This window comes from Sus scrofa, chromosome 14 (assembly GCF_000003025.6).
Source record: "Sus scrofa isolate TJ Tabasco breed Duroc chromosome 14, Sscrofa11.1, whole genome shotgun sequence".
NCBI classification, from domain to species: Eukaryota; Metazoa; Chordata; class Mammalia; order Artiodactyla; family Suidae; genus Sus; species Sus scrofa.
In genome coordinates this window covers 74,186,837-74,208,407 of record NC_010456.5, presented here as the reverse complement: position 1 = coordinate 74,208,407, position 21,571 = coordinate 74,186,837, and the positions used below count along the sequence as shown (strand labels likewise).

Here is a 21,571-nt window from a genome sequence, read left to right as displayed (position 1 = left end):
AACACTGAGGGCGTCACCTCTGCCACCCCTCCTGCCCATGACATAGGCTATAGTAGGCTCAAAGGACTGCCCCCAAACACATTCCAGGAACACTTATACACTGAGATCTGGGGAGCAGGGACTGGGATCTGGAGCCAGCATGGGCTCTCATTTGCTGTGTGACCACAGGGAAGTTCTTACTCTTCTCTGGGCCAGTGTTCCCTTCTGCAAAATTAGGCAGTTGAACTTGATCATTTCCAGGAGCTCAGAGAGCTCGGACGATGACCGCCTGCTCCAAACTCATGGAATATGGAGAAAAGCAGGCAGGTCATTCCCAACTGCAGACAGAAAGACAGTCAAGAAGATAGCAGAATACAACCTGATTTTTTTTTATTAGACTAGGAAATATAATTTATTTCATAAAAATTAATTTTGTTACAATAGGAATGCTAAGTGTTATTTACAGGCTGTAGTTTACAGAATGAACAGAGGTGGGATTGGGGCCAGCCCTGCAGCCCTGCGGCGCCAGGCATATAACCACATCCACGGCCCAAGCAGGTGGTCCAGCCCTTTGCCCCGAGGGGAGGTGCTCCCTGTACCCAGGCTCCTGGTCACCTCTCCTCAAAGCGTCTGCTAAGGGACCTGGCTCAGCTGCCTGGTTGCTAGGGAAAGGGGACTAGAGGGCCCTGGATCATCCCGAAGATGGGGAGGGTCCCTCCGGAGCCTGGGGCACTGCAGGAGAAGGTGGAGGGAGAGGCACATAGAAGATACACTGACGGACCCTGTGGACTCAGAGAGGCAAAAACAGGCACGCCGACCTCCAGGTGGCCCAGCATGGACGTGAGGAGGACACACACTCACACACAGGTGGGGACGAGTTCCGGGTGGGGCACGCTGATGTGCCCACAGATAAGAGCACCCGCACACACGCACGCACGCGCAAGCACACCCCAGAGATGAGAGGGAAACACCGCGAGGGCCCTGAAGCGGCACTTAATCTGTCGCTCCCAAGGCACTCAGGTTGCGTGCGGCTGCCTCTCAGGCCCGAATGAAGGGAGAACCTCCATCCCACCTGGAGATGGGTAGCGTGCAGACTAAGTCACGGCTGCCGCAGCAGATGGATGGGGCCCGCAAATCCTGTCCAGGCTTTTCTTATATAGCTGAACAGTTTGAACCCTCCCAGGAGGCTTCAGTCAATTGGTTCTGTGCTCCAGGCCCTGGTACACAGTTTCTGGAAACCAGATTAGAAATGGCACCTGGGTGGCTGGTCTGGCCTCACCCACCAAGAACTGGGTCTGGGCACTGAGGAAGCCGACTTCTGGCGGGAGGGGCGAGGGTGGGCAGGGAGAAGGGGCGTGGCAGACCACGGTCAACTTCAACCCACCAGGGTTCTCATCAGCAGCCCAGAATGGCCATGTGTCCAAACCCCAAGGGCCCTCAGATAGCAGCTGTGGAGCCGTCTAGATATAAAAAGCAAAAGAGGCCCCAAGAAGGCAGTCATATGCCTGAAGTCACACAGCAGTGTAATGGCAAAGCTGGAGCATCAGGGCCGGTCTTTGGACCCCAGGCTGCCTGTGGGCATTTTAGGGCCTGAGAAGAGCACCAGGAAAGCCCCTCACGGCACTGGTGAAGCTGCCCTCAAGGCCATGGACCACACAGCCCAGACCAGAGGCGAGCAGGGAGGCTGGGCCTGCAGCCTCAGGGGCCCAAACTTGATGCGGGCCTGGCCTCTTTAGCAGCCCTGATAAAAAGGAAGCCTCTCTCACACCAGCAGGCCCTTGACTGTCCAGAGCCAGGCCATTCCCCAGGGGGGGCTGCTGGGTGGTGAGACCCCCTCATTCCCATAAGCCCCCGAGTACACAGCAGGGAAGCCATGCTAGGGACACTGGCTGGCACTACCCCACTGCTTTCCTCCCAGGAGACCAGACTTTCAAATGCCAGGATATGCCCAGGCCAGTCCCAGGAGCGGCTCGAGGACATGCTGGGGCAAGCCCTGGGGTCAGTGCCTAGAGCTGGCACTTGCTTTGCCCTGGGCGCCAAGGAAGAGAGTCCCTTTGATGTGAAGCCTCTGTGCTGGCTCAAGATTCTGGTCTCAGCCACCAGCAGACGGCCAAAGAGGGACCCTGATGGGCCCTTGGAAATCCTCCACGCCACCAACTTTGCTTATCAAAGCTGACTTCAAACAGTCCCAGACGGCAGAGGAGGGGTGAGAAGAGGGTGGAAGGGAGGTGCCTGTGGAGATGAGCTCTGGGAAGACAGCCCTCCACCCTCCCTCCTCCACGGCGGGCTGGCACGTGAAGCGCGGCCAGGCAGCCTACCTCCCAGCCTCCCGTGCTGCAGGGCTGCCTGCTAGCCCATCCTCAAAGCCACACCAACCCCAGAAGCTCAGGCTTCTGCAGCTAGAGGCCCTCCCATCCACCCCTTCGGTTTTACAGAAGGAGAAATCGAGGCTGAAAAAGGACAGATCCTGGATTCCTGGGCATTAAGAAGATGCCAACCTATGGCAGCCCCCCTGGTCTGGGGGCTGCTGGGGGGGCGGATTCCGGCTGCACCCCACTCCGACCTTGGGTGAGGGAGAGAGGTGTCTGTGGGGAATTCTCATCCTTGACTTCTTTCTCTGCTAGGGCCCCCCTCCTGGGCCGTCTCCCCTCTGCAGGAGCCACGAGACCACAGTACTGGAAATTCTCTCTGGCTCCAAGCTGGGCTGGCTCTCCTATTTCCCTGCCGGGGCCTCTGAATCTGGATCCCTGGGAGCCCAGAGGAGCCTTGAGGGGTCCACCTGGGGCTGTGAGAGGGAGGGAAGACCTCGCTCCACTCCGGCCTCAGGGCTCCATGGCTTTCCCGATCAGCATTCACTTAAGATTTTGGAGGGAAACAGGGGACCATGGCTCAAACCCCATCTGACCCTGGGGAAGGGGAAGCTGGGGCCTTGTTAGAATGCAGTCGAAGATGGAATCACTAGCAGCAAAGTGTTCCCTGTTTAGTCTCTCTCTCTCTCTCTGACACACACAGAGACACACACACACACACACACACACACACACGCACACACACACACACGCTCCTGGCCAGAACCACAAGCATGCCCACACTCATCCACACTCAAGAAAAGTGTTTCCTATTTTTTGTGTGTGTTGTTTTTTTCATTTTCTTTCTTTTTTCTTAAAAAGGACTTATCCAAATATCTGGATAATAAATCATTGGCGTTTCCTAAGAAACTGGGTTTTTTCTTTTCCCTTATGGTTTTGGTGTTTTTCTTCTCTTTTGAGCCTGACTAGTGGTCTGAAGCTTTCTGTCTTTCCTTCTTTTTTTTCCTCTTCCTTTTTGTTTGTGGACAGGAGAAAGCAGCTCGCCTGAATTGTACTTGACTCTTCAAAGAGGAAAATGGCATGAAAGGAGAAAGGGGCTTAGGGAGGAGGGAGAAATTAATAACCGGGGAGGAAAATGAAGAACGCAGCTCAAACAGAGGCCCCCTCGAGGGCCCGGGGGCTGAGGGTGGGAGGGCCACCTCCCTGCTCCCCTAGCTGCCTCCAGAGGCCTCAGCCCCGTCCCAGTTCCTGCACAGAGGTCTGATGTCAGGAAAGTCAGCAGGGGGTGGAGAAGGAACGCTGGGTCCTCCCAGCAGCAAAGTCCAGGGATTTCCTAAGGCTGGTCGTGGTCTGGGGGCGGGGCAGGGGGAGGAGGAGGGGGGCCATTCTGGCTGTGAGGAGGCCCAACTGCCCCACAAGAGGCTGCCCCGGCGGCCTGTGCCCGCCCCCTGCTGGTCTCTCCCAGCATGCACAGGGTTGGGGCGGCTCAGCAGTCCCCATCCGTGGTCATGGCCACCAGCATCTCGCTCTTGCCCATCTCCTCCAAGGCACTTGCCAGGCTGTTGAGGTCCCCGTCGTCCTGCTGCAGAGCCTCCCAGAGGTCCAGGATCACACCCGTGGGGCTCGCTTTGGTGGCAAAGTAGTTCAGGTACCTGAGAGAGGAAAGGAGGACACTGGGCTCCCCAGATGCTCGGCACTGCCCAGGAGCCTGGGGTGGAGGGGCACTGGGAGTACCTCCCAGGAGCCCTGGGACTGTGGGTCTGGGCTCCCACCATCCTGGGTCTGAATCCCAGGCTGTGTGGCCCTAGGCAAATCACTGCTCCTCTCTGAGCCTCAGTCTCATCTCTAAAACGGAAACTGTCCTGCTTATCATCAGTCATCACTCGTTCCCTCCGCATTCCTTCTCTGCCTGGTCTCTGCCCACCCCAGGCACTCCCCTATAGTAGGAACAAAGCCACAGACATCCTTATAAATCCCACCTATTTCTGGTAAGATGTCTTATATATGGTACCTGTCCCCTGCAGGTGTATTTATTTATTTTTCTTTTCCTTTTTAGGGCTGCACCTATGACATATGGAAGTTCCTAGGCTAGGGGCTGAATCAGAGCTGCAGCTGAGGCCTACACCACAGCCACAGCAACACGGGATCTGAGCCGCATCTGTGACCTACACTGCAGCTTGCAGCAACACCAGATCCTTAACCCACTGAGCAAGGCCAGAAATTGAACCTGCATCCTTATGGAGATTATGTGGGCCTGTAACCTACTGAGCCACAATGGGAACTCCCCCTGCAGGCTTATCAAATGATTTCTCAATAAGCAAGCATACCATAACTGTAATGGTGACCACTGCCATTAGATTTATCCAGCATTTTAAGCTCTCCGGAAAAGTTTTGGCACCAGGGTGTACTGTGTCACTCAGAAAGCATTTCTAGAACACCTGCTCTGTCCTGGGCACAGGGCTGCTGATGTGATCATGCCTGGCTGGTATTCTGGCTTGACCTGATTCTCACAGGCCAGTGCTCTGAGCACAATGCTCCTCAAGGAACTGGCTTCTAGATTTAGCAGAGCCAACCCTGAGGTCCTGATCTACCACAAAGGGTGGGCCCACTCCTAGACTGTCAGGCTGCCTGTCTCACCTGTCCACTGGGGACAAAGGGAGGGAGGTGGCTGTGGTCTCAGCAGAGCAGGCCACCCTGACACTCACCGGTCCATGGATAGCTTTTGCGCCAGCAGCCGCCAGTCGTTGCCGCGCGAGTTGGGGGCATCCAGGCTGTTGCATATCTTCTGGCGGATGGACAGCGGGATCTTGAAGGCATAGGGTCCCAGCTGGGTGGTGACTGTGCTGCTGGGGGCGGAGCAGAGGGCGTCCAGGGAGCCAGCAGGTGTCTGGAAGGGCAGGGGGCAAGGGTGAGAGGGGCAGAGGGCCCCTGCCCGCCCTCAGGGTGCACATGCTAATGCACGGCCCGGGCTAATGCTGTGCCATCTGTGATTATGAAGCCACCAGGGGCTTCAGCCACGGTCTAATCTACATGGGCCCACTTTTACACAAAGGAAAATAAAGTCTAGAAAGGGGAAATGACTTATCCATGGTCACATGTCTAATCAGTGGCAGAGCTGGGTCTAGACCTTTATTCAGTGCTGTTTACCCTGCACTGCAAGGAGGGCCTAGCGCTGTCCCCCTGGGTGGCGAAGGTTTCATAAACCTCAATCCGGATTACAGTGGTGGAGAGCCACAGGCCTGGGCCAAGCTTTGACCTGATATAGAGTCCGTGATACCCACCCTCCCTAAAACCTGCTTTCTCATCTCCCTGGTGGGGATGCTCACAGCTGCCTCCCTGGTGGCTATGGAGATCTGGTAGATAACCTAAGCTGCCTGGTACAGGCCAAGTACAGTTGTAGCTGGGCAAAGAGGGACCAAGTCCCAGCTCAGACCTGGGAGGTCAGGGACACATCTCTGCGGGAGATGGTACTTCTCCCAGAGGAGGGGGAGCCTGGAGTCTACAGCCCTCAGCCCTATGCGGTGTTGGTGCCCGGCCCTCACCTCTGCCAGCACGGTGTGCAGCTGGAATATCTGGCCCTCCCCCTCCACCTGCCGCACACAGATCTTGCAGCTGAGCTCGGTGGAGGCCAGGCTGTGCCTCTCCAGGGTGAAGGTGCAGTGCAGGGCCTTCTGGCTGCCACTCCAAATGTGATAGAAGGGGATCTCCTGGGGGAGGCAGGAAGGGGGGCAGGGTCAAGGAGGTGAGGCCAGCCGGCCCCATCCCAGGGGAATGGAGGCGGAGGCTGGTAAGGGGGCCAGCCTCAGGAAGGGAGGGGGCCTCTCCATCCAGATGGGCTGAGGCGGAAGAGCTGGGCAGGGGCCCTTCAGCTGAGAAGGGGAGTGTATCGGGGGAGAAGACACAAGTCTGAATATGTGAATGTGGGCATGCATGTGTCTGGGACTTGAAGCCTTGTGGACTCAATGATGTCACACAGATGGGCGTGGACAGAGGGATGGACCATGAGAGATTAGTCTGGACAATCCGCCAGGCGTGAACGCTCTTGGAGATGGTAAGGCCTCTGTGACAGTGATGTCTACAGACATTTATGCGGGGGAGTGTGTGACACGGGTAGGAATGGTAGGGAGACAGAGACTTGGGGGTGGCCACGGGGACCAAGGCTGCAGGACGGAGGGAGGAGGCAGGGAGGGGGGATTGGTCTTCCCAGGCAGCCGCCCAAGGGTGCCCCCTCCCCATCCTCTGGCCCAGCGCTCACCTGGTACTTGGCCAGCAGCTTGCTCCTCCAGTGGGCGTGGGGGATGTCGTGGAGGGAGAGGCGCAGGTTATGGTAACTGTCCTTAAACAGCAGGGGTTTGGGCTCCTCCACTAGGTAGCCACCCAGGGTCCGCTCCAGCTCCAGCACTTCCTGTGGGGAAGAAGGGGGAGCTCACCATATCTGGCCAATGGGCCCTTTCCTGCTGCAACTCTGGGGTTTGGGGACACCTATGGGCAAAGGGAATAGTGTGTAACATGGAGGCGGGGATCCATCTGAGCCACAAGGCTGGGCATTTGGTAAGTGCTCATAGAAGATGTACCATGTGGATGGATGGATGGATGGATAAACGGACAGATAGTGGGACAGGTGGATGAATGAACAGATTTATAGATGACTGAATAGATAGACGGACTGATGGATGAATGGGTAGATAGATGGATAAATAAATGGGCTGATGGATGGATAGATAAATAGAGACAGACAGAGAAAACAATGTGCCGATGAATATACAAATGGATAGGTATATAAATAGAAGGACAGAGGGAAGGAAAGATAAACGGATGAATGAGTGATGGCTGGATGGACAGATGGATTATAGACTGAACGAGTATATGGACGGATGGGCAGCAAGTTGGATGGAGGGATGAATGGATGGATGGAAGGAAGGATGGGGAATGACTAAACATGGAATGCTGTCAAGCCAAAATGTGGCAACTTCTGTCTTGTTCTCCATTCTAGTCTCTGATCATAACTAGAGGTTAGCTAGCGCCCTGGCACCAAGAGATCCAGGCTGCAAGAGCATTTCCCAGAAGATTCTAACCCATTATGGGCCTCCTGGAATTTCAGGCCAGCCTGGTCCCAGCAGGAGACACTCGCTCTCCCATGAGGCCTTTTCGCCTGTGTTGCATCAGTCGGCAACTTGGAGCTGGAGACAAGTCCCCTGAGACTGGGAGGCAAAGGAGCTGGAAGAGCCCACAGACCATGGGCGGGAGGAGGCCTGGTGCTACAGGAAAGGAAGGCGGCTTTGAAGAGGCAGGGGATGGGAGGGTGAAGAAGGAAAAGGGGTTTGAACAGGGCCAAGGGTCTGTGCTATTCCAGTGTTGGTCATGATGAGACAGAGCTCCTGGGAACTGGTGAGAGGACCGGGCAGAGGATGGACAGGGCCTCTGGAGGGACAGGGTGGTACAGCACCTGCCACCATCCATCATGGCCCCCGTCGCTTAGGGGCGTTGCCCATCTGTTTTGCACCCGGTAGGAGCCTGGATGTCAGCCCTGACCCTGCCCCTCTCCCTTGGCTCTATCCATCAATCACAGCTTCCATCCATTCTACTGACTCAACACACAGTCTAGTTCTCTCTCCTCGTGGCTGTCACTGCCTGATGTCCACAGTCTAACTCAGGGTCCAGCTGCAGCCTCCCAGTTGGTCTCCCTCCCTCTTGTCTACCCATCCCCGCAGCAGAGTTTTCAAGTGAGCATCTGTGAACAGGTGCCACTAGGTCCCTGGCCCCACCCAGTGGATAGATTCCAAATTCCTTGGCATGGCCTCCAGGCTGCTGGGAGGCTGAGTCCCATCTCTCACACCCCTGCATGCTTTGGCACAGAGAACAACACACCTGTCTTTGCGTAAGCCGCTTTGGCTCCTGGAACACCCTTCTCCCTTCTCTGCCCGGAACGCCCACCTGTCCTGTGGAGCTCAGGTCGAAGGTCGGCTCTGCTGTGAAAACTTCTCAGACCCCCTCCCCAACAACCAGGCCCTGTGAGCCTCTCTCAGGCTGATGTCCCTTCAGCCTTCCATCAGTGATCTGTCTCCCATCTCTAGCCTGCCGCTTGGAGAGGGCAGAGCTGTGCCTGATTCATCTATCTTGAGGGTCTGACACCATCTGAATGTTTGAGGAATGAGTGAAGGGAGGACTGCATGAGGCTGATGGTGGCAGAGGGTGCCTGCAAGGTACCGTGATCCCGGGGAGGGGGACACTGGAAGGTACCAGGCAGCTGGCTGGCTGGGGAGGAGGCGCCTCTAAGTCCCCATGTGTGGGGACCCATGGCCTGGCCTTACCTTCAGCGCCACGGGTGTATCCTCCAGGCAGTAGACCCTGAGGCTGTACTCCAGAGAGGTGCAGAGGGCAGGGGCGAAGATGGCCAGCTGGAGCCGCTTGATGGCCGAGCGGGAGTAGGACTCACCCGTGAACACATAGGTGCCCAGCTGGTCCAGCAGGATGTGGCAGGACCTGGCCTCCAGCTGGCAGTAGCAGGGGGTGTTCAGGGTCTCCTCGTCCAGGGTCACCACCTCCTGCAGAGTGACAGTGGGGGTGAAGGGGATGCGCTGGCAAGGCCCTAGAAGGGGCTATCCAGGTTGGGCCAGGAGGAAAGGGGCTTTCTCTCAGCTCCCGAGCCTCCTGGGCCAGGTTGGGGTAGAAGACCCAGCCCCCAGCCATGGCTCCTCACCTCCCAGTGGCCCTGGTGGGTCTGGGTCTTGAGCTGGAAGATCCAGTCGCCAGCACTGACTTCGGCGCAGTGGGGCACCGTGAGGATGACGGGGCGGCACAGCAGGAGGCCCGTGGGCCCGCAGGTCACCGAGGGGCTCAATACTGTCTGGGTCCCTTCCGAAAGCGGGCTGGGGCAGGGTGGAGGGTGGGAGGGAGGCCGTGAGGGAATGGTGCCCAGCTCCTGTGCCCTGGCTCCTGCCCCCCGGCTCGGCTCCTGGGGTGACAGAAGGCAGGTCTGCACCCCTGCACTCCCAGAGGCCACAGATGAAAGAAAAATGGCTTTGAGGCGGCTGTTAGATTTTTGCCATTACACCGCAACATTCTCACAGCCAAATCTTTGCTTCCATTTTCAAAGGTTCTGCCCTCTTGGGATGTTGTGGTGAGGTGTTGCTAAAATGCCCTCTGGAAAGCTGGTGCCCAGCCATGCCTCCACCAACACGCCATGGGAGGGCTGCACGCCTACACTCTTGCCAGTATGAGGGCATTATGACTTCTGAAAATATCTCTGCCAGTTCACGGAGCACAGAAACTTCCAGTGTCTCATGGGTGTTTGAATTACTATTTCTACGACAACAAATTAACTCAAACATTTTCTCATACATAACCTAGTGTGTGTATCCATGTGTATGAGACAGTATGTATGAATCACTTGTTCACATCCTTTGCCCATTTTTGTTTTTGATTTTACTTTTTAGAACCGAATCTGTGGCATATGGTGGTTCCCAAGCTAGGGGTCAAATCAGAACAGTAGCCGCTGGCCTACACCACAGCCACAGCAATGCAGGATCCAAGCCATGTCTGCAACCTATACCACAGCTCCTGGCAATGCTGGATCATTAACCCACTGAGCGAGGCCAGGGATCGAACCCGCATTCTCGCGGCCACTAATCAGATTTGTTCATCACTGAGCCACAACGGAAACTCCCTCTGCCCATTTTTGAACTGCCACGTTCTGTTTTTCCAACTGGTCTCTAAAGCCTCTTTCCATCATGAGGATATTAGCCCTTTGCCATATTGTAGCCAGCAAGTCAACTGGCTTTCAGTTTTAGGGTTTGTTGAGCTGGTTTTGCATGGCTTAAATGTGGACGTAGTAAGATCTATCAATGTCTTCCCTGAAGAACTACTTCTGGCCTTAGGGTCAGGCTTAGAAGCCCCAGGTGGGCAAGCAGCAGAGAGAGAGAGGTAGAGGAGGGGGCAGCTGGGCTGGGGCCAGGGTCTCTACTCACAGGGTGTTTTCTGCCTTGTTGATGAGGAGGTACATCTCGTAGAACTTGCCCTGGGGGATGGCTCCATTGGGTACCAGCAGGCTGACCCCTAAGCAGAGAGGGAGGTCAGCAGGAGGAGAGGGCGGGAGTCCAGGGGCTTAGAACAGGGCATGGGGAATTGGCCCCCAGCAGGAAGAGAAAGACATCTGCTGAGCTCCCAATGGTCACCAGCAAGGAGTGGGAGAGGGGACAGGGTGCAAGGAAAGGCCAGGTCACTGCCCACAGAGGGGCTGTCCATACCATAGGCATTGCCATGAGGTATGGAGATGAGGCAAAGACCTAGAGTCTGAAGGTGCCAATGCCAGCTCCAGCGCTGGCTCCGTGTATGACACTGGGAACTTGTCAACTGCTGGCTTTGCAACCCGGGGTGGGCAGGCCTGCCTTTTCAACAGCACTCTGTGAGTTTGCTGAACAACAGAAGGGTATTCTTTCCCACTTCACAGATGGTGAAACTGAGGCTTAGAGAGTAAGGCAGAGGCAGGCCTGGACCCCAGGTCTCCTATCTTATAATCACTTCTCCTCCCTGGACCTTGCTTTCCTTATCTGTGAAATGGGATCAGGGAAGCCCTATCTTCTGCGGGGTGAGGGCTGGGGCTGTCTAGGAGACATGCTGAGGCCAGGCTGATGGGCGAGCAGAGCAGGGACCTACCTGTGCCAGGGATGCTGAGCCTCCCGCCCAGGCAGCCGAAGGTGCCGCTGACGCTGCTCCCCGGGTCACGGGGCAGGCCCAGGAGCTGCTGGGAGCCGAGGCTGGCACTGCGCAGGTGCAGGAAGTGGGCGTCCCGGGCCAAATCACCAGGATATGTGCCAGCCGGCAGGACCCCCATCAGGTCAGCCCCGTCTGCCAGGCCTGGCCCGGAGCCCGTGGTGCTAGAACTGTAGACCTTGATCTTGAGGCTGGGCAGGGGGTCCAGCAGGGGCGAGTTGGTCATGGGGATCTTGTCGGCTGAGTCCTGGAGGGCGTACATGGGCCCGCGGTAGATGCCAGCACTGGCGGTGAGGTCCGGAGGCACAGACGGGTGCAGGAGCTGCGGGTTGGCTGCCGGGGGTGGGGGTGCAGTTAGACCTGGCTGTGCCTCACCGGCCCCGTCCTACCCTCTGTTCCCCTCCTTCAAAAATCCCTCTCCATTGCTCCTGGGTTACTTCTTTCTTTTCCTGCATCTCTCTAATCCACACGTATCCGGTTCTCTTTGGAGCAAACTCTAGAAGAGTCCGGAGCCTCTGCTCTGGTCTGGCTGTCACAGCCCCTGGGTACTCCGCCCGCACCCGCCACCCTGGGTGCTCCCAGGTTCTTACTGGGCCTCGCCGTCTTGAAGTTGACCGGGTGGAAGCCGCCGGTGAGGGCAGCGGATGAGTCGGTGATGTCGGTGTCGAAGTCCCGGCAGTTGCGGCGGTACACCACCACCGCCACCACCATGAGGACGGCCACCACCACGAAGATGGACACCACAAGGCCCGCGTACAGCGCCACGTCCCCCGAGGGCTCCAGGACTGCGGGGACAGGAGGGCCGCGTGAGGGCTGGGGGGCAGAGACCCAGGCCCTGGGGGAGCCAGAGTGGCCCGCGGTCCCTGGGGAGAGCCAGGGCCTGGGACAGACTGGTGCTGTGCTAGGTTCTAGTCTGAGCCCTGCCAGGCAAAACTTGAACCTCTCTGAGCATCGTCTCTGTAAATAAAATGGTCTATAAATACTCCCATCACCCCGGCCCTGCTTCCCTCTCTATGTGGCAAAGAGACGCAAAGGGACTCTGGGTCCCCCAGGAGTTAACTCATTGCTCTCTGCCCAGGAGGTGACAGGGTCTGTGGCTCAGCCACGGGGGCCACTGAATGTCCTGCTCAAGCTGAGATCTACGCCCAGGGCCTCACTTGCAGCCTGTGGCAATCTCTTTAGGACCCAAGGTCCTGGTTCCCAGAAACCTCTGCAAGGAGCCGCTCTGCGCTCACCTTCCACTCTGCACTGAGGGCGGGAGGCGGAGGGGGCGGGGGAGCAAGAGAAGGAATGAGATGCATGGTGATGGATGGAGAAGGGGGAGCAGGTGGGGGAGAAGAAGGGGCTCGGGGAGCCAACCCACGGCCACCCTCCCCACCCCAGACAGGCTGCTGGGCTGGAGGATACCCAGCTCTGGGTGGGGGGCAGGGCAGGCTGCAGAAAGGCTAGAAATAACTGCACAAGGCCAGGCTGGGAGGCGTTGGGGTCTAGAGGCAGGGTCTAAAGTGGAGCTGTCCAACAGAACTTTCTATGACGAGGGCATCTCCCATGTCCCTGCTGTTCCCCAAGATAGCCACAGCCATGTGTGGCTCTTAAACAATTAAAATGGGGCTAGTTTGACTGTGGAACTGAGTTTTTAAATATATTTATTTTTAGTGAAGATGAATATAAGTTTAAAGGCACACATGGCTAGTGGCTACTACACTTGCCAGCACCACCCAACCCCCGGCCTTGCTTCCTTTGGGGGGTCCAGGAATCCCCTGACCACTCTCTCCCTCCCGGGGGGCCCCTGCAGGGGGAGGCCCACTTTCCCCACCTGGACTCCTCCGATCCCCATGGCCCATGAAGGCCCAAGCCTTCAGCAAGGTTGGGCATGGCTCTCAGCCCTGGTGTCTGCCTGCTCTGGCTTCCCATCTCTCCTCAGCAGCCCTCATTCTTGGGCTCCCCAAGAAAGCTGCCAGTGAGGGTCCCCAGGGCTGGGTCCTCCCGTCTCTGGGGGCTCTGGCCGCTGGCTCTGACTCTGCCTCCTGATGGCTTTGCTAATCACAGGGGCCACTTATCTGGTGATTTACACCATCTAATCAGTCACCACTGCCCCCGGGAGCTGCACTGAGGGCCTCAGCACTGATTTTATAATTCTGGAATTATTCGGAAATTGTGGGTCAATTACCACAGGCCCATCTGCCCAAACGGTTAACACAGCACAGCCCCCAGGGGCTGGATGATGAGCCCCTCAGGGCTGAGCAGGGCAGTGGGTGTCCCAGGAAACCTAGAAGGCTGCTGGGGGTACAGTGAGGGGCCCTGGGAGGGACAGGTGGGGACCTGCCTGTTGGCCTGTCCCAGAGCAGAAAACAAAGGGGACGGGGCTGAGGTCAGCAGCTTGGGCCAGATATTCAGGCTCGAATCCTGGCTGGGTCCTTGGGACGTCCCTTCTCTCCAAGACTGAGTTTCTTCTCTACAACAGGAGGGTCAGGAGGGCTTCCTAGGGCCTCTGTCAGCCGAGGGGCTGCCTGCCTGACCGTGAGGGAGACCACGCCATGTGTAGTGTCACCGAGGGCTGGTGGGCCAGACCTTCAATTCTCCCTGCTCTTGGCCCTGCCCTGGACCCCACTTCCTAGAAAAGCCAGCCAAGTGGAACCCGGGATCCCCCCCTTGGAAAGAGGACAGCCATGAAATGGGACTTACGGTGGCTTTTGGGGTCACTTAGAGTTTTCTTATCTGTTGAGGGAAATAAAGGAAAGAAATGACACAGGTGGCAGGGGAGGGTGGTGGAGCAGGTGACAGGAAGACGCGGGGATGCGAAGACGGCGTGGATGTGGTGGGTGCAGGGGCCCCGAGGGGCTGTTCCATTGCAGACTGGGCAGTAGGGACTGGGGGTGCCTCCAGAGTCCCCGCCTCCTGAGGACTCACTCTGCACGCACAGCCCGTCAGTGCAGTTCTTGGAGTCGAGCAGGGTCCCGCTGCAGTCCCGGCCTCCGTTCTGGGGCGGGGGTGCCATGCACTCGCGGCTGCGCCAGTGGGCGCATTCGGTGCTACAGGCTGACCACTTGCTCCACTCGGTCCAGGCACCGTCGACTGTGGGGGCAAAGCACATGGTGCGTGGGGACACGTGCACACACAGACATGTGTGGAGGACACAACAGTGCACGTGCTCTCGCACATGCACACACACACACACACAAACACACACACACAGCGTGGCAGGGAAAGAGAAACCCAAGACACACACAGGCGGCCTTCTAGAGAAATCCATGCAACACGCCATTGCACAGACACATGCACACAGGGCCACGTGCGCAAAACACCGCAGTGTACATGCTCGCTCATGCACACACACACATACAGCATGGCAGGGAAAGAGGCACCCAAGATGTACACACAGGCCTTCCAGAGAAATCCACGCAACACGCCACTGCAGTCAGGTACTGGGGGAAAGAGCACCAACAGACACATAAGGTCACACACAGATACGGCCTAGGGCACAAGTGGTCACACGGACACAAACACAGGTGGAAAACACCCCATCATTCACGCAACCACATCTGAAAGAGACAGAACACAGACCAACCATTGGGGACTCAGTGTAAGACACAAAGAGAAGAGGACCGAGGCAGGGTGGGGGTCGCAGCAGCGTGTGCCTGGCGGTCAGGGGCTGGAGCACAGGTCCTCTGACCCTGGGCACCTTGGGGCCCTTGGCCTGGGGGGCTGAGGCTGAGAACCGTCGGTTTGGAGGGCAGAAGAGCCCTCAAAACGTAGCTCAGAGCCTCTGCCCCATCTCTCCCACAGCCCAGGGCAGAATTAGAGGTCAGAGGTCATAGCATTCTGCTGTGCCCCCAACAAGCACCTTCTGCTCCATCCCCATTGGGGAGAGAGAGCTCTGTCCTGACTGGCAGACACCACAGCACACAGGGCGGTGGCAGGGGATGGGCCTGGGCAAGGTGCCACCCTGCCAGTGGCCTTACCTGGGCACACGGTGGTGCAGGCAGTCTTCTGGAAGGCCTGGCCCTCACAGAAGGCGCCTCCATTGAGTGGGGCGGGGTTGGTGCAGGTCCGTGTGCGCTTCTGCCAGCCTCGGCCACAGCGGTTGGAGCAGGGCGACCACTCTGCCCAGCTGGACCATCCGCCATTCACTGTGAGAATAGAGGGTGTTACGTGGTTGGGCTGGCTCTTCACCCCATGGACTCCCAAGTCCCACCCCCAACTCTGACCAGGCCCCTCTGAGCTGGACCCCTCCTGCCTATGTGGCTGGGGACTCAGACACCAGGGGGCATACCTGGGCCGCACCTGTCAGCACCAGAGGAGACTCAGCCAGGAGGTCACGGTCTATTCCTACCCCACGTTACGATGGCAAATGAAGGCCCAGAGGGAGCTGACCCTTAGACAGGGTCTCCCCATGATTGACGAGGGCCCGGAACTGGAACCCAGTAGAGGGCTCTTTCTCCAACACTCATCTCAGCTGTGGCTCTGGCCCAAGGGGACAGCAAGGAACAGCCTGTGGGCCTGGGCGGCGGTCCCTAACTCTGCTAGAACAACTGGCTCAGGTGTGGGGATACCGACTGGGCCTTGCCCAGCCCCGACTCCCAGAGAACTGGGGCTTCATGAGGGATAAGCAAAGGGCCTGAGAAGGGAACAGTGTTCCTGGCTGGGGACCCCGGACGACCTGACGTCACCGCTAGCTTTGCTGTGTGACGTTGGAGAAGGTACCTCCCCTCTGTGGTCTCCTCCTCCCCTACTGTTCACCAGGGCCCTGCTGGCCTCCCGGGGGAGGCAGGGTCGGGTGAGCCTTATGGCCCCAGGCCCTCTCTCCCCACCCCCACCCTGCGCCGCACCATAGACGATGATGGTGGCCGTGGTGCTGCGGCGCTTGGCCACGATGTTCTTGGCCACGCAGGTGTAGTTGGCCGTATCTGACAGGCGGGCCTGGCGGATGATGAGGTTGTGGTCAATGGTGAGCAGGAAGTTGGTGTCCTGGGTGGGGTCAATGATGTCTTCGTTCTTGAGCCATTCCACCTGCAAGGGCAGGGTTGGGGGTGTGAGGGCCCAGTGCCTGCCCTCCTGTACCCCAAGGGCTGAGACGTCTCTAGAGGGGAAGGGAGGCCTGATCATAGACAGGACAGCTATTGGATCCAGGTCCACCCTGCGGGAACACTGGGGGCAGGGTCTCCAAGGGCCAGAATGCAATGGTTGAGACGATCACCCACCTGCTGGGCAGCCTTGGGAAGGGACTTACACTTGGCCTCAATTTCATCAAGTCTACAATGCCATCAAATCTAAGATGGATTTTTTTTTTTTTTCTTTTTAGGGTTTCACTTGCGGCATATGGAAGTTCCCATGCTAGGGGTCAAATCGGAGCTGCAGCTGACTGCCTACACTGCAGCTCATGGCAACGCTGGATCCTTAACCCACTGAGTGGGGCCAGGGATCGGCCCCGCATCCTCATGGACCTATGTTGGGTTCTTGACCTGCTGAGGCACAACAGGATCTCCTACGATGGAATTTAATAGCACCTACCCACAGAGCTGCGGTGCAATGAAACAAGTTAGTGTTCAGAAAGTGCAGAGAATATGCCTGGCTCATGGTAAGTACTAAATAGTACACGTCTTCATCATCAACTCTGCAAACAGACTCTCTTAGCCAGGGCGAGAGGCCCGGCAGTGATTACCTAGCAAATCCCAGCTCAGCCACTCACTAGCCAGATCACCCTGGGCGACCACTTCACCTGTCCCAGTGCTGCGTCCGCACCCTATAGGGTTGCTATGAGGCCCAGTGTGCCGAGTGCTGGGCACGTATGGGAGTCCCACGAGTCGGAGCTATCACAGAGCTGTCTGAGCCCATTCCTAGTCAGTGGCCTGGGCAGGGAGAAGGCTAAGTAATCAGAGCAAGGTTCTGAGGTCTGCTCCTGAGCTGGAAGCATAGGGTCCTCCCATCTTGCCAATCCAGGGTCCCTGGCAGCAAAGCTATGATGGTCCCCCATGCCCTGCCTTGACTCCAGGACCACGAGTGCTGGGAGCAGGAGATGGGGAGGGGGCCAGTGAGGGGCCAGGTGGGCCCTACCCAGGATGCACGGGCCACGTGGTACAGGAAGGCGTGATCAGCTCACACACAGCATTATGAGACCCTTTGATGTCCGTAAAGCTGGCGCCTGGGTACTGGGGTCAGGGAGACAGTGTGTATGGTCACTCCTAGGAGGCCTGGAGGTTCCTGCCCCAGCTCTGCCCTATCCCATGGGGTTATTTATGCTGTGGAGGGCCCAGCTGGGGTCTGGTACATGCTGAGTTCTACAGAGCTGGCAGTCCCTTTCTCTGTCTCTAGCCTTGACATCCCCATCTGTGAAATGGGAGAGCTCTGGGAGGCTGAGGCATTGCAGCTGGTGGTAAATATTATGCCTGGCTGGCTTCTGCCTTGCCCAGAGTTCCTTCCCTTTGTCCCCACTCACCTCAGCCACAGGTACCCCCTCTGGTGGGCGGCATTGAAGGAGAACCTCGTGATCCAGGGGCACTTCCTTGCCCAGAGGCTCCTGATCGAAGTTCTTACGCAGGTCTGGGAGAAGGGAAAGAGTTCCCAGGTACAGTCAGACGGGGGCAGGGAGGAGGCCAGCCTGGCAGAGCTGGATCCTGAAGTGCCCCACTCTAGCCACTAGGTGGCAGTGCACATCAAGGGAACATTCACAGGGCCACCTGGCCTTTTACCTGGGGAATTTCTTTTCCAAAGTAGGGGCCTCAAAAGGTGGACTTGGGGGAGCAGGATTCATTCCATGACTCTGGAATCCTAAGCACATAGTGGCCTGGGACAGTAAGGAAGTTGATAGCTTCCTCATATAAAAGTAGTTGAAAAGGGGCCATTAGAAATCCTGGGACCAAAGGTACCACAGGTTCTGGATAGTGGAGCCTTCTTGTTTTTTTTTTTTTTTTGGTTTCTTTTTTGCGGGGCAGAGACAGAACCCAAGCCACAGTAGTGACCCATGCCAATGCAGTGACGACACCGGCTGCTGCACCACAAGCTAACTCCTCAGATCCTTCTGAGCTGGCATCCCTGTGCCCCGATGCCTGTGTGTGTGTAAGTCCCTCTCCAGGACCCACAGGGAAGGGGAAAGGACCTGGGGAATGGGGGGTGGGGATGTCAGGGAGGCGTACATGCAATGCGGACATAGGCCCGGCGACTCTTGGTGGTGCCCGCAGAGCTCCAGGCCACGCACTGGCACCAGTAATCCTCCAGCCCGAACAGCTCTTCCACCTGCTGCCGTGACACCTCGATCTGTACCTCTCGCACCTGCAGGCCTGGGAGGAGGAGAGAGAGGGGCCATCGGGGACAGGTCTGGGGACAGGAAACCTAGGACATAGGACCACGACCTCTCTCCTTTCCAACCCCTGCCTCCCGAGTTCCGCTGGCTCCTCCCAAGTGCCCCCCCCCCCATTTCTATCTATTTTTCTCATCTTTTCTGTCTCAAGCCTGGCCCAAGCCACCACCACGGCTCACGTGGAAACTGCAATGGCTAACCAAGCCCTCTCTTCCCATGCAATCCACTTATTTTTTTCCCCCTTTTTAGGGCTGTACCTGCGGCATATGGACATTCCCAGGCTAGGGATTGAATTGGAGCTGCAGCTGCTGGCCTACACCACAGCCACAGCAATGCCAGATCCAAACTGCATCTGCAGCTTGTGGCAATGCCGGATCCTTAACCCACTGAGGCCAGGGATCGAACCCGTGTCTTCATGGATACTAGTCGGGTTCATAACCCTCTGAGCCACAATGGGAACTCCCAACCCACTTTCTACCCTACAGCCAGTGTGTGCTCTTAAAAAGGCACAAATGGCATGTCATTGCCCTGGCTATGTCTTCAGTCATCTTGGTGTAAAGACACAGGCCCTCCATGTGGCCTCCAGGCCCTGCACAATCTACCCACTGTAGCCTCACTGGGCATCTTCCAGGCCTTCACGTCCCCCTGCCTCCCTAGCTACAGGGATTTTGCATATCCAGTCCCCTTCCTGGAAATTTCTTCTGTCCTTTCTGTGTCCACTGAAGTCCTAGTTATGATCAGTTTGGGTTGGGCTTTGGAAAGAAGCCGCCCTGAGGCTGGCACACCCCACCCGCTTTCAAAGGACCGCGTAGCACTCCCACTGTGCTTGACATTGGTCTGTGCAGTTATCATTCCCCACCCAGCCTGACTCCCTCAAGGCATTGATCATTACCTGGCACTGTATTATTCACTGAAGTGTTCATGTGTTAACTGCCTACCTCCTGCAGGGCAATGAGGTGGGGCGTTGCCCTGTCCACTCCTGTGGCCCAGGGCCTGGCACAGACAATGGGCTCAACAAACACGAGGTGAGCATGTGGCCTCTCTCCGGTTATGGCTCAGGAGCCTGTAGGGCTGGGGCTGGGGGGAGGCCCCTCTTCCTGGAAACCCCCAACCTCTCAATGGCTCCCTGTCAGGGCCTGAGGGCCTTCCTGGAAAACTGGCTCCACCAACCGACAGAGAGGGAATCTCTCAATCTTCTGCCAGCCCTCCCTTGATAAAGCCCTCTACACTCAGGAAAGAGATGTGGGCACCCATCTGAACCTCCTTCCCAAAGCTTGTGGGTGGACTGTGAGGCCTCCTCCAGGAAGCACCCCCCCCTGCCTGATTGCCCCCTAGCTGCAGACTTCCTAAAGCTGCTTCCCCTTGCCCTCAGGTATCTCAGCTCACCTCCCATGGTTGCATGTGGGTTGATAAGCCCCTCGAGGGCAGGACTGTTCATTGCGCTACCATGGAATGGTGGTTAAGTAGAGGGCTGGATGGCTAGACAGATTTGAATCCTGGCCCCACCCTCACTCCCCAGCTGTATGACCTTTGCTCGGTCAGCCTCTCTGAGTAAAACACTCAGAGAGTAAAATACTCAGGGTAAACTTGACATGAGTCATGGCAATCTGAGCACCCAACCCAGACTGGACACGAATCTACTCTGGCAGCTCCTCTGGATCCCCGTGCTTATACATGCGGAGAAACTGAGGCTCAGAGAGGGTAGCTGGCAGCCCAAAGTCCCATAGCAAGTGGCCAGCAGAGCCAGGATCAGCTATCTGGATTGCCCGGGGGTAGAGCTCTGTCCAGTAACAGTGGCATCTCTCTGGACCCCTCCCAGTGAGGTCACTGCCTTAACTCTCCTGTACGCTGAGGGAGGGGCCCTTGCATTGGGAGACTGGAACAGTGGGGCACCCCGTCCTAATAGCCAGGGATCCAATGGGAGGGGGCTGGGGGCCGGCTGTAGAGGAGCACCAGGCAGGAACTTCTTTGGTGGAGTTGGCTCTGCCTGCTGGTGTGGCTGCCAAGTGCTTGCTCCACCAGTGATGCTGCATGGCCTGGGACTGGAGAGCAGGGCCCTGCCCCTTACTTACTGGACTGGGAGCCTAGAGGTGTGGCCCCTCTCAAAGGGGGTCATCCATCCAGAAGGTTTCAGGAGCACCCAACAGCCAGACAACCCAGCGCGCGATGGTCACCAGGAAGCACAGAGGAGGACAGAGGCCTCAGGTCTTCCAGACTTGGGGCCCAGACTAGATGTTCCCCTGGTACGATGGCCATGTGGCAGGCAGTGCCTGGACTAGGACACCCAGGCCTGGGCTGCCTGCCCCGACCTGGCATGAGGTAGAGGGTGGGCTTGCCCTGCCTCTCCTGGCCCACAGCTGTCATCCCCTATGTTTTCACGGCCTCAGGGAGTGCCAGCGAGGGCTTGGGGTTGTGAGCAGGAGGAACTGGCCATGCTGCTGCCAAGCATACGGCCCATGGGACCACTGTCCGTTCTTTGTGGCTAACAGAACAACAGTGCCTCGATTTCCAGGGCTGGCAGGGCTCTGCCACCATGAACCTGGGGTTGGCAGGGCTGCCCAGTGCTGCCACCTGCAGGTGAGCCGAGTGAGCGGTCCCCTTCCTGTCCTGAATCTGGGAAAGGCTTTTCACCCCTGAGGGTCCTGCACTTATAAAGAGGGGCTGAGCTCTGGGAGATGGGAGGGGCCGGGGGGCTCTGCCTCCTGGCTGGGTGGGGGCACCCAGGACCCTGAACACACCTATGGGACCTTAGGCTTCCTCTTAGTTTTCCACACCTCTGCCGCTCTCCTTTCTCCCTCGGGACTTGAGCTACATCCTAGTACCAACTCCACAAGTTGACTTAATATATCTGCTTTTTTTCCAAACCTAAAACAATTTATTTCTTTTTCTTTTAAGGATGTGAACATGAATTTCTACTGCGAATGAAAAAGGAAACCAAAGCATCATAGGTATTAAAAGGATCGCACATACCACAAAATCATAATATTTAGAATTATGGCTAATAAGGAGCTGCCTACACATGTCTATTTTTTCCCCCTACATTTCTAGCCACAATCTTTCATTCACCTCTTAATATGACCACAATTCTGTAAAATCATTTTCTCTGGAGATACCAGAAAGATAATTTAGTCTCTGCTAGCCGATTTATCAAAATTTGCTTTTATTATTGATAGCTTTATCACCGAGAATTTCTTTTATCTTCAAAACTCATTTTTGGTAATAGCTTATAAATTTGGGGAAACATTATCTAATTTGGGGTTCTCTATCAAAGCTC

The 21,571-nt window shown here is 57.0% G+C and overlaps 1 protein-coding gene across 3 annotated transcripts in view; it reads right to left on the bottom strand.

Annotated features, from left to right (window-relative positions):
* UNC5B (unc-5 netrin receptor B) overlaps nt 353-21,571 on the bottom strand; it is an 88,001-nt gene continuing 66,782 nt past the window's right edge. Inside the window, 15 exon segments of one of the 3 annotated variants that reach the window (NM_001044549.1) lie at nt 3,572-3,940; nt 4,994-5,175; nt 5,831-5,995; nt 6,544-6,693; nt 8,600-8,833; nt 8,989-9,157; nt 10,256-10,343; nt 10,944-11,333; nt 11,591-11,785; nt 13,686-13,718; nt 13,911-14,075; nt 14,963-15,130; nt 15,830-16,010; nt 17,437-17,540; nt 18,134-18,277. In NM_001044549.1, the coding sequence (NP_001038014.1) occupies nt 3,775-3,940; nt 4,994-5,175; nt 5,831-5,995; nt 6,544-6,693; nt 8,600-8,833; nt 8,989-9,157; nt 10,256-10,343; nt 10,944-11,333; nt 11,591-11,785; nt 13,686-13,718; nt 13,911-14,075; nt 14,963-15,130; nt 15,830-16,010; nt 17,437-17,540; nt 18,134-18,277 (2,534 nt within the window). In that variant the 3' untranslated portion in view covers nt 3,572-3,774. 3 annotated transcript variants of the gene reach the window in all.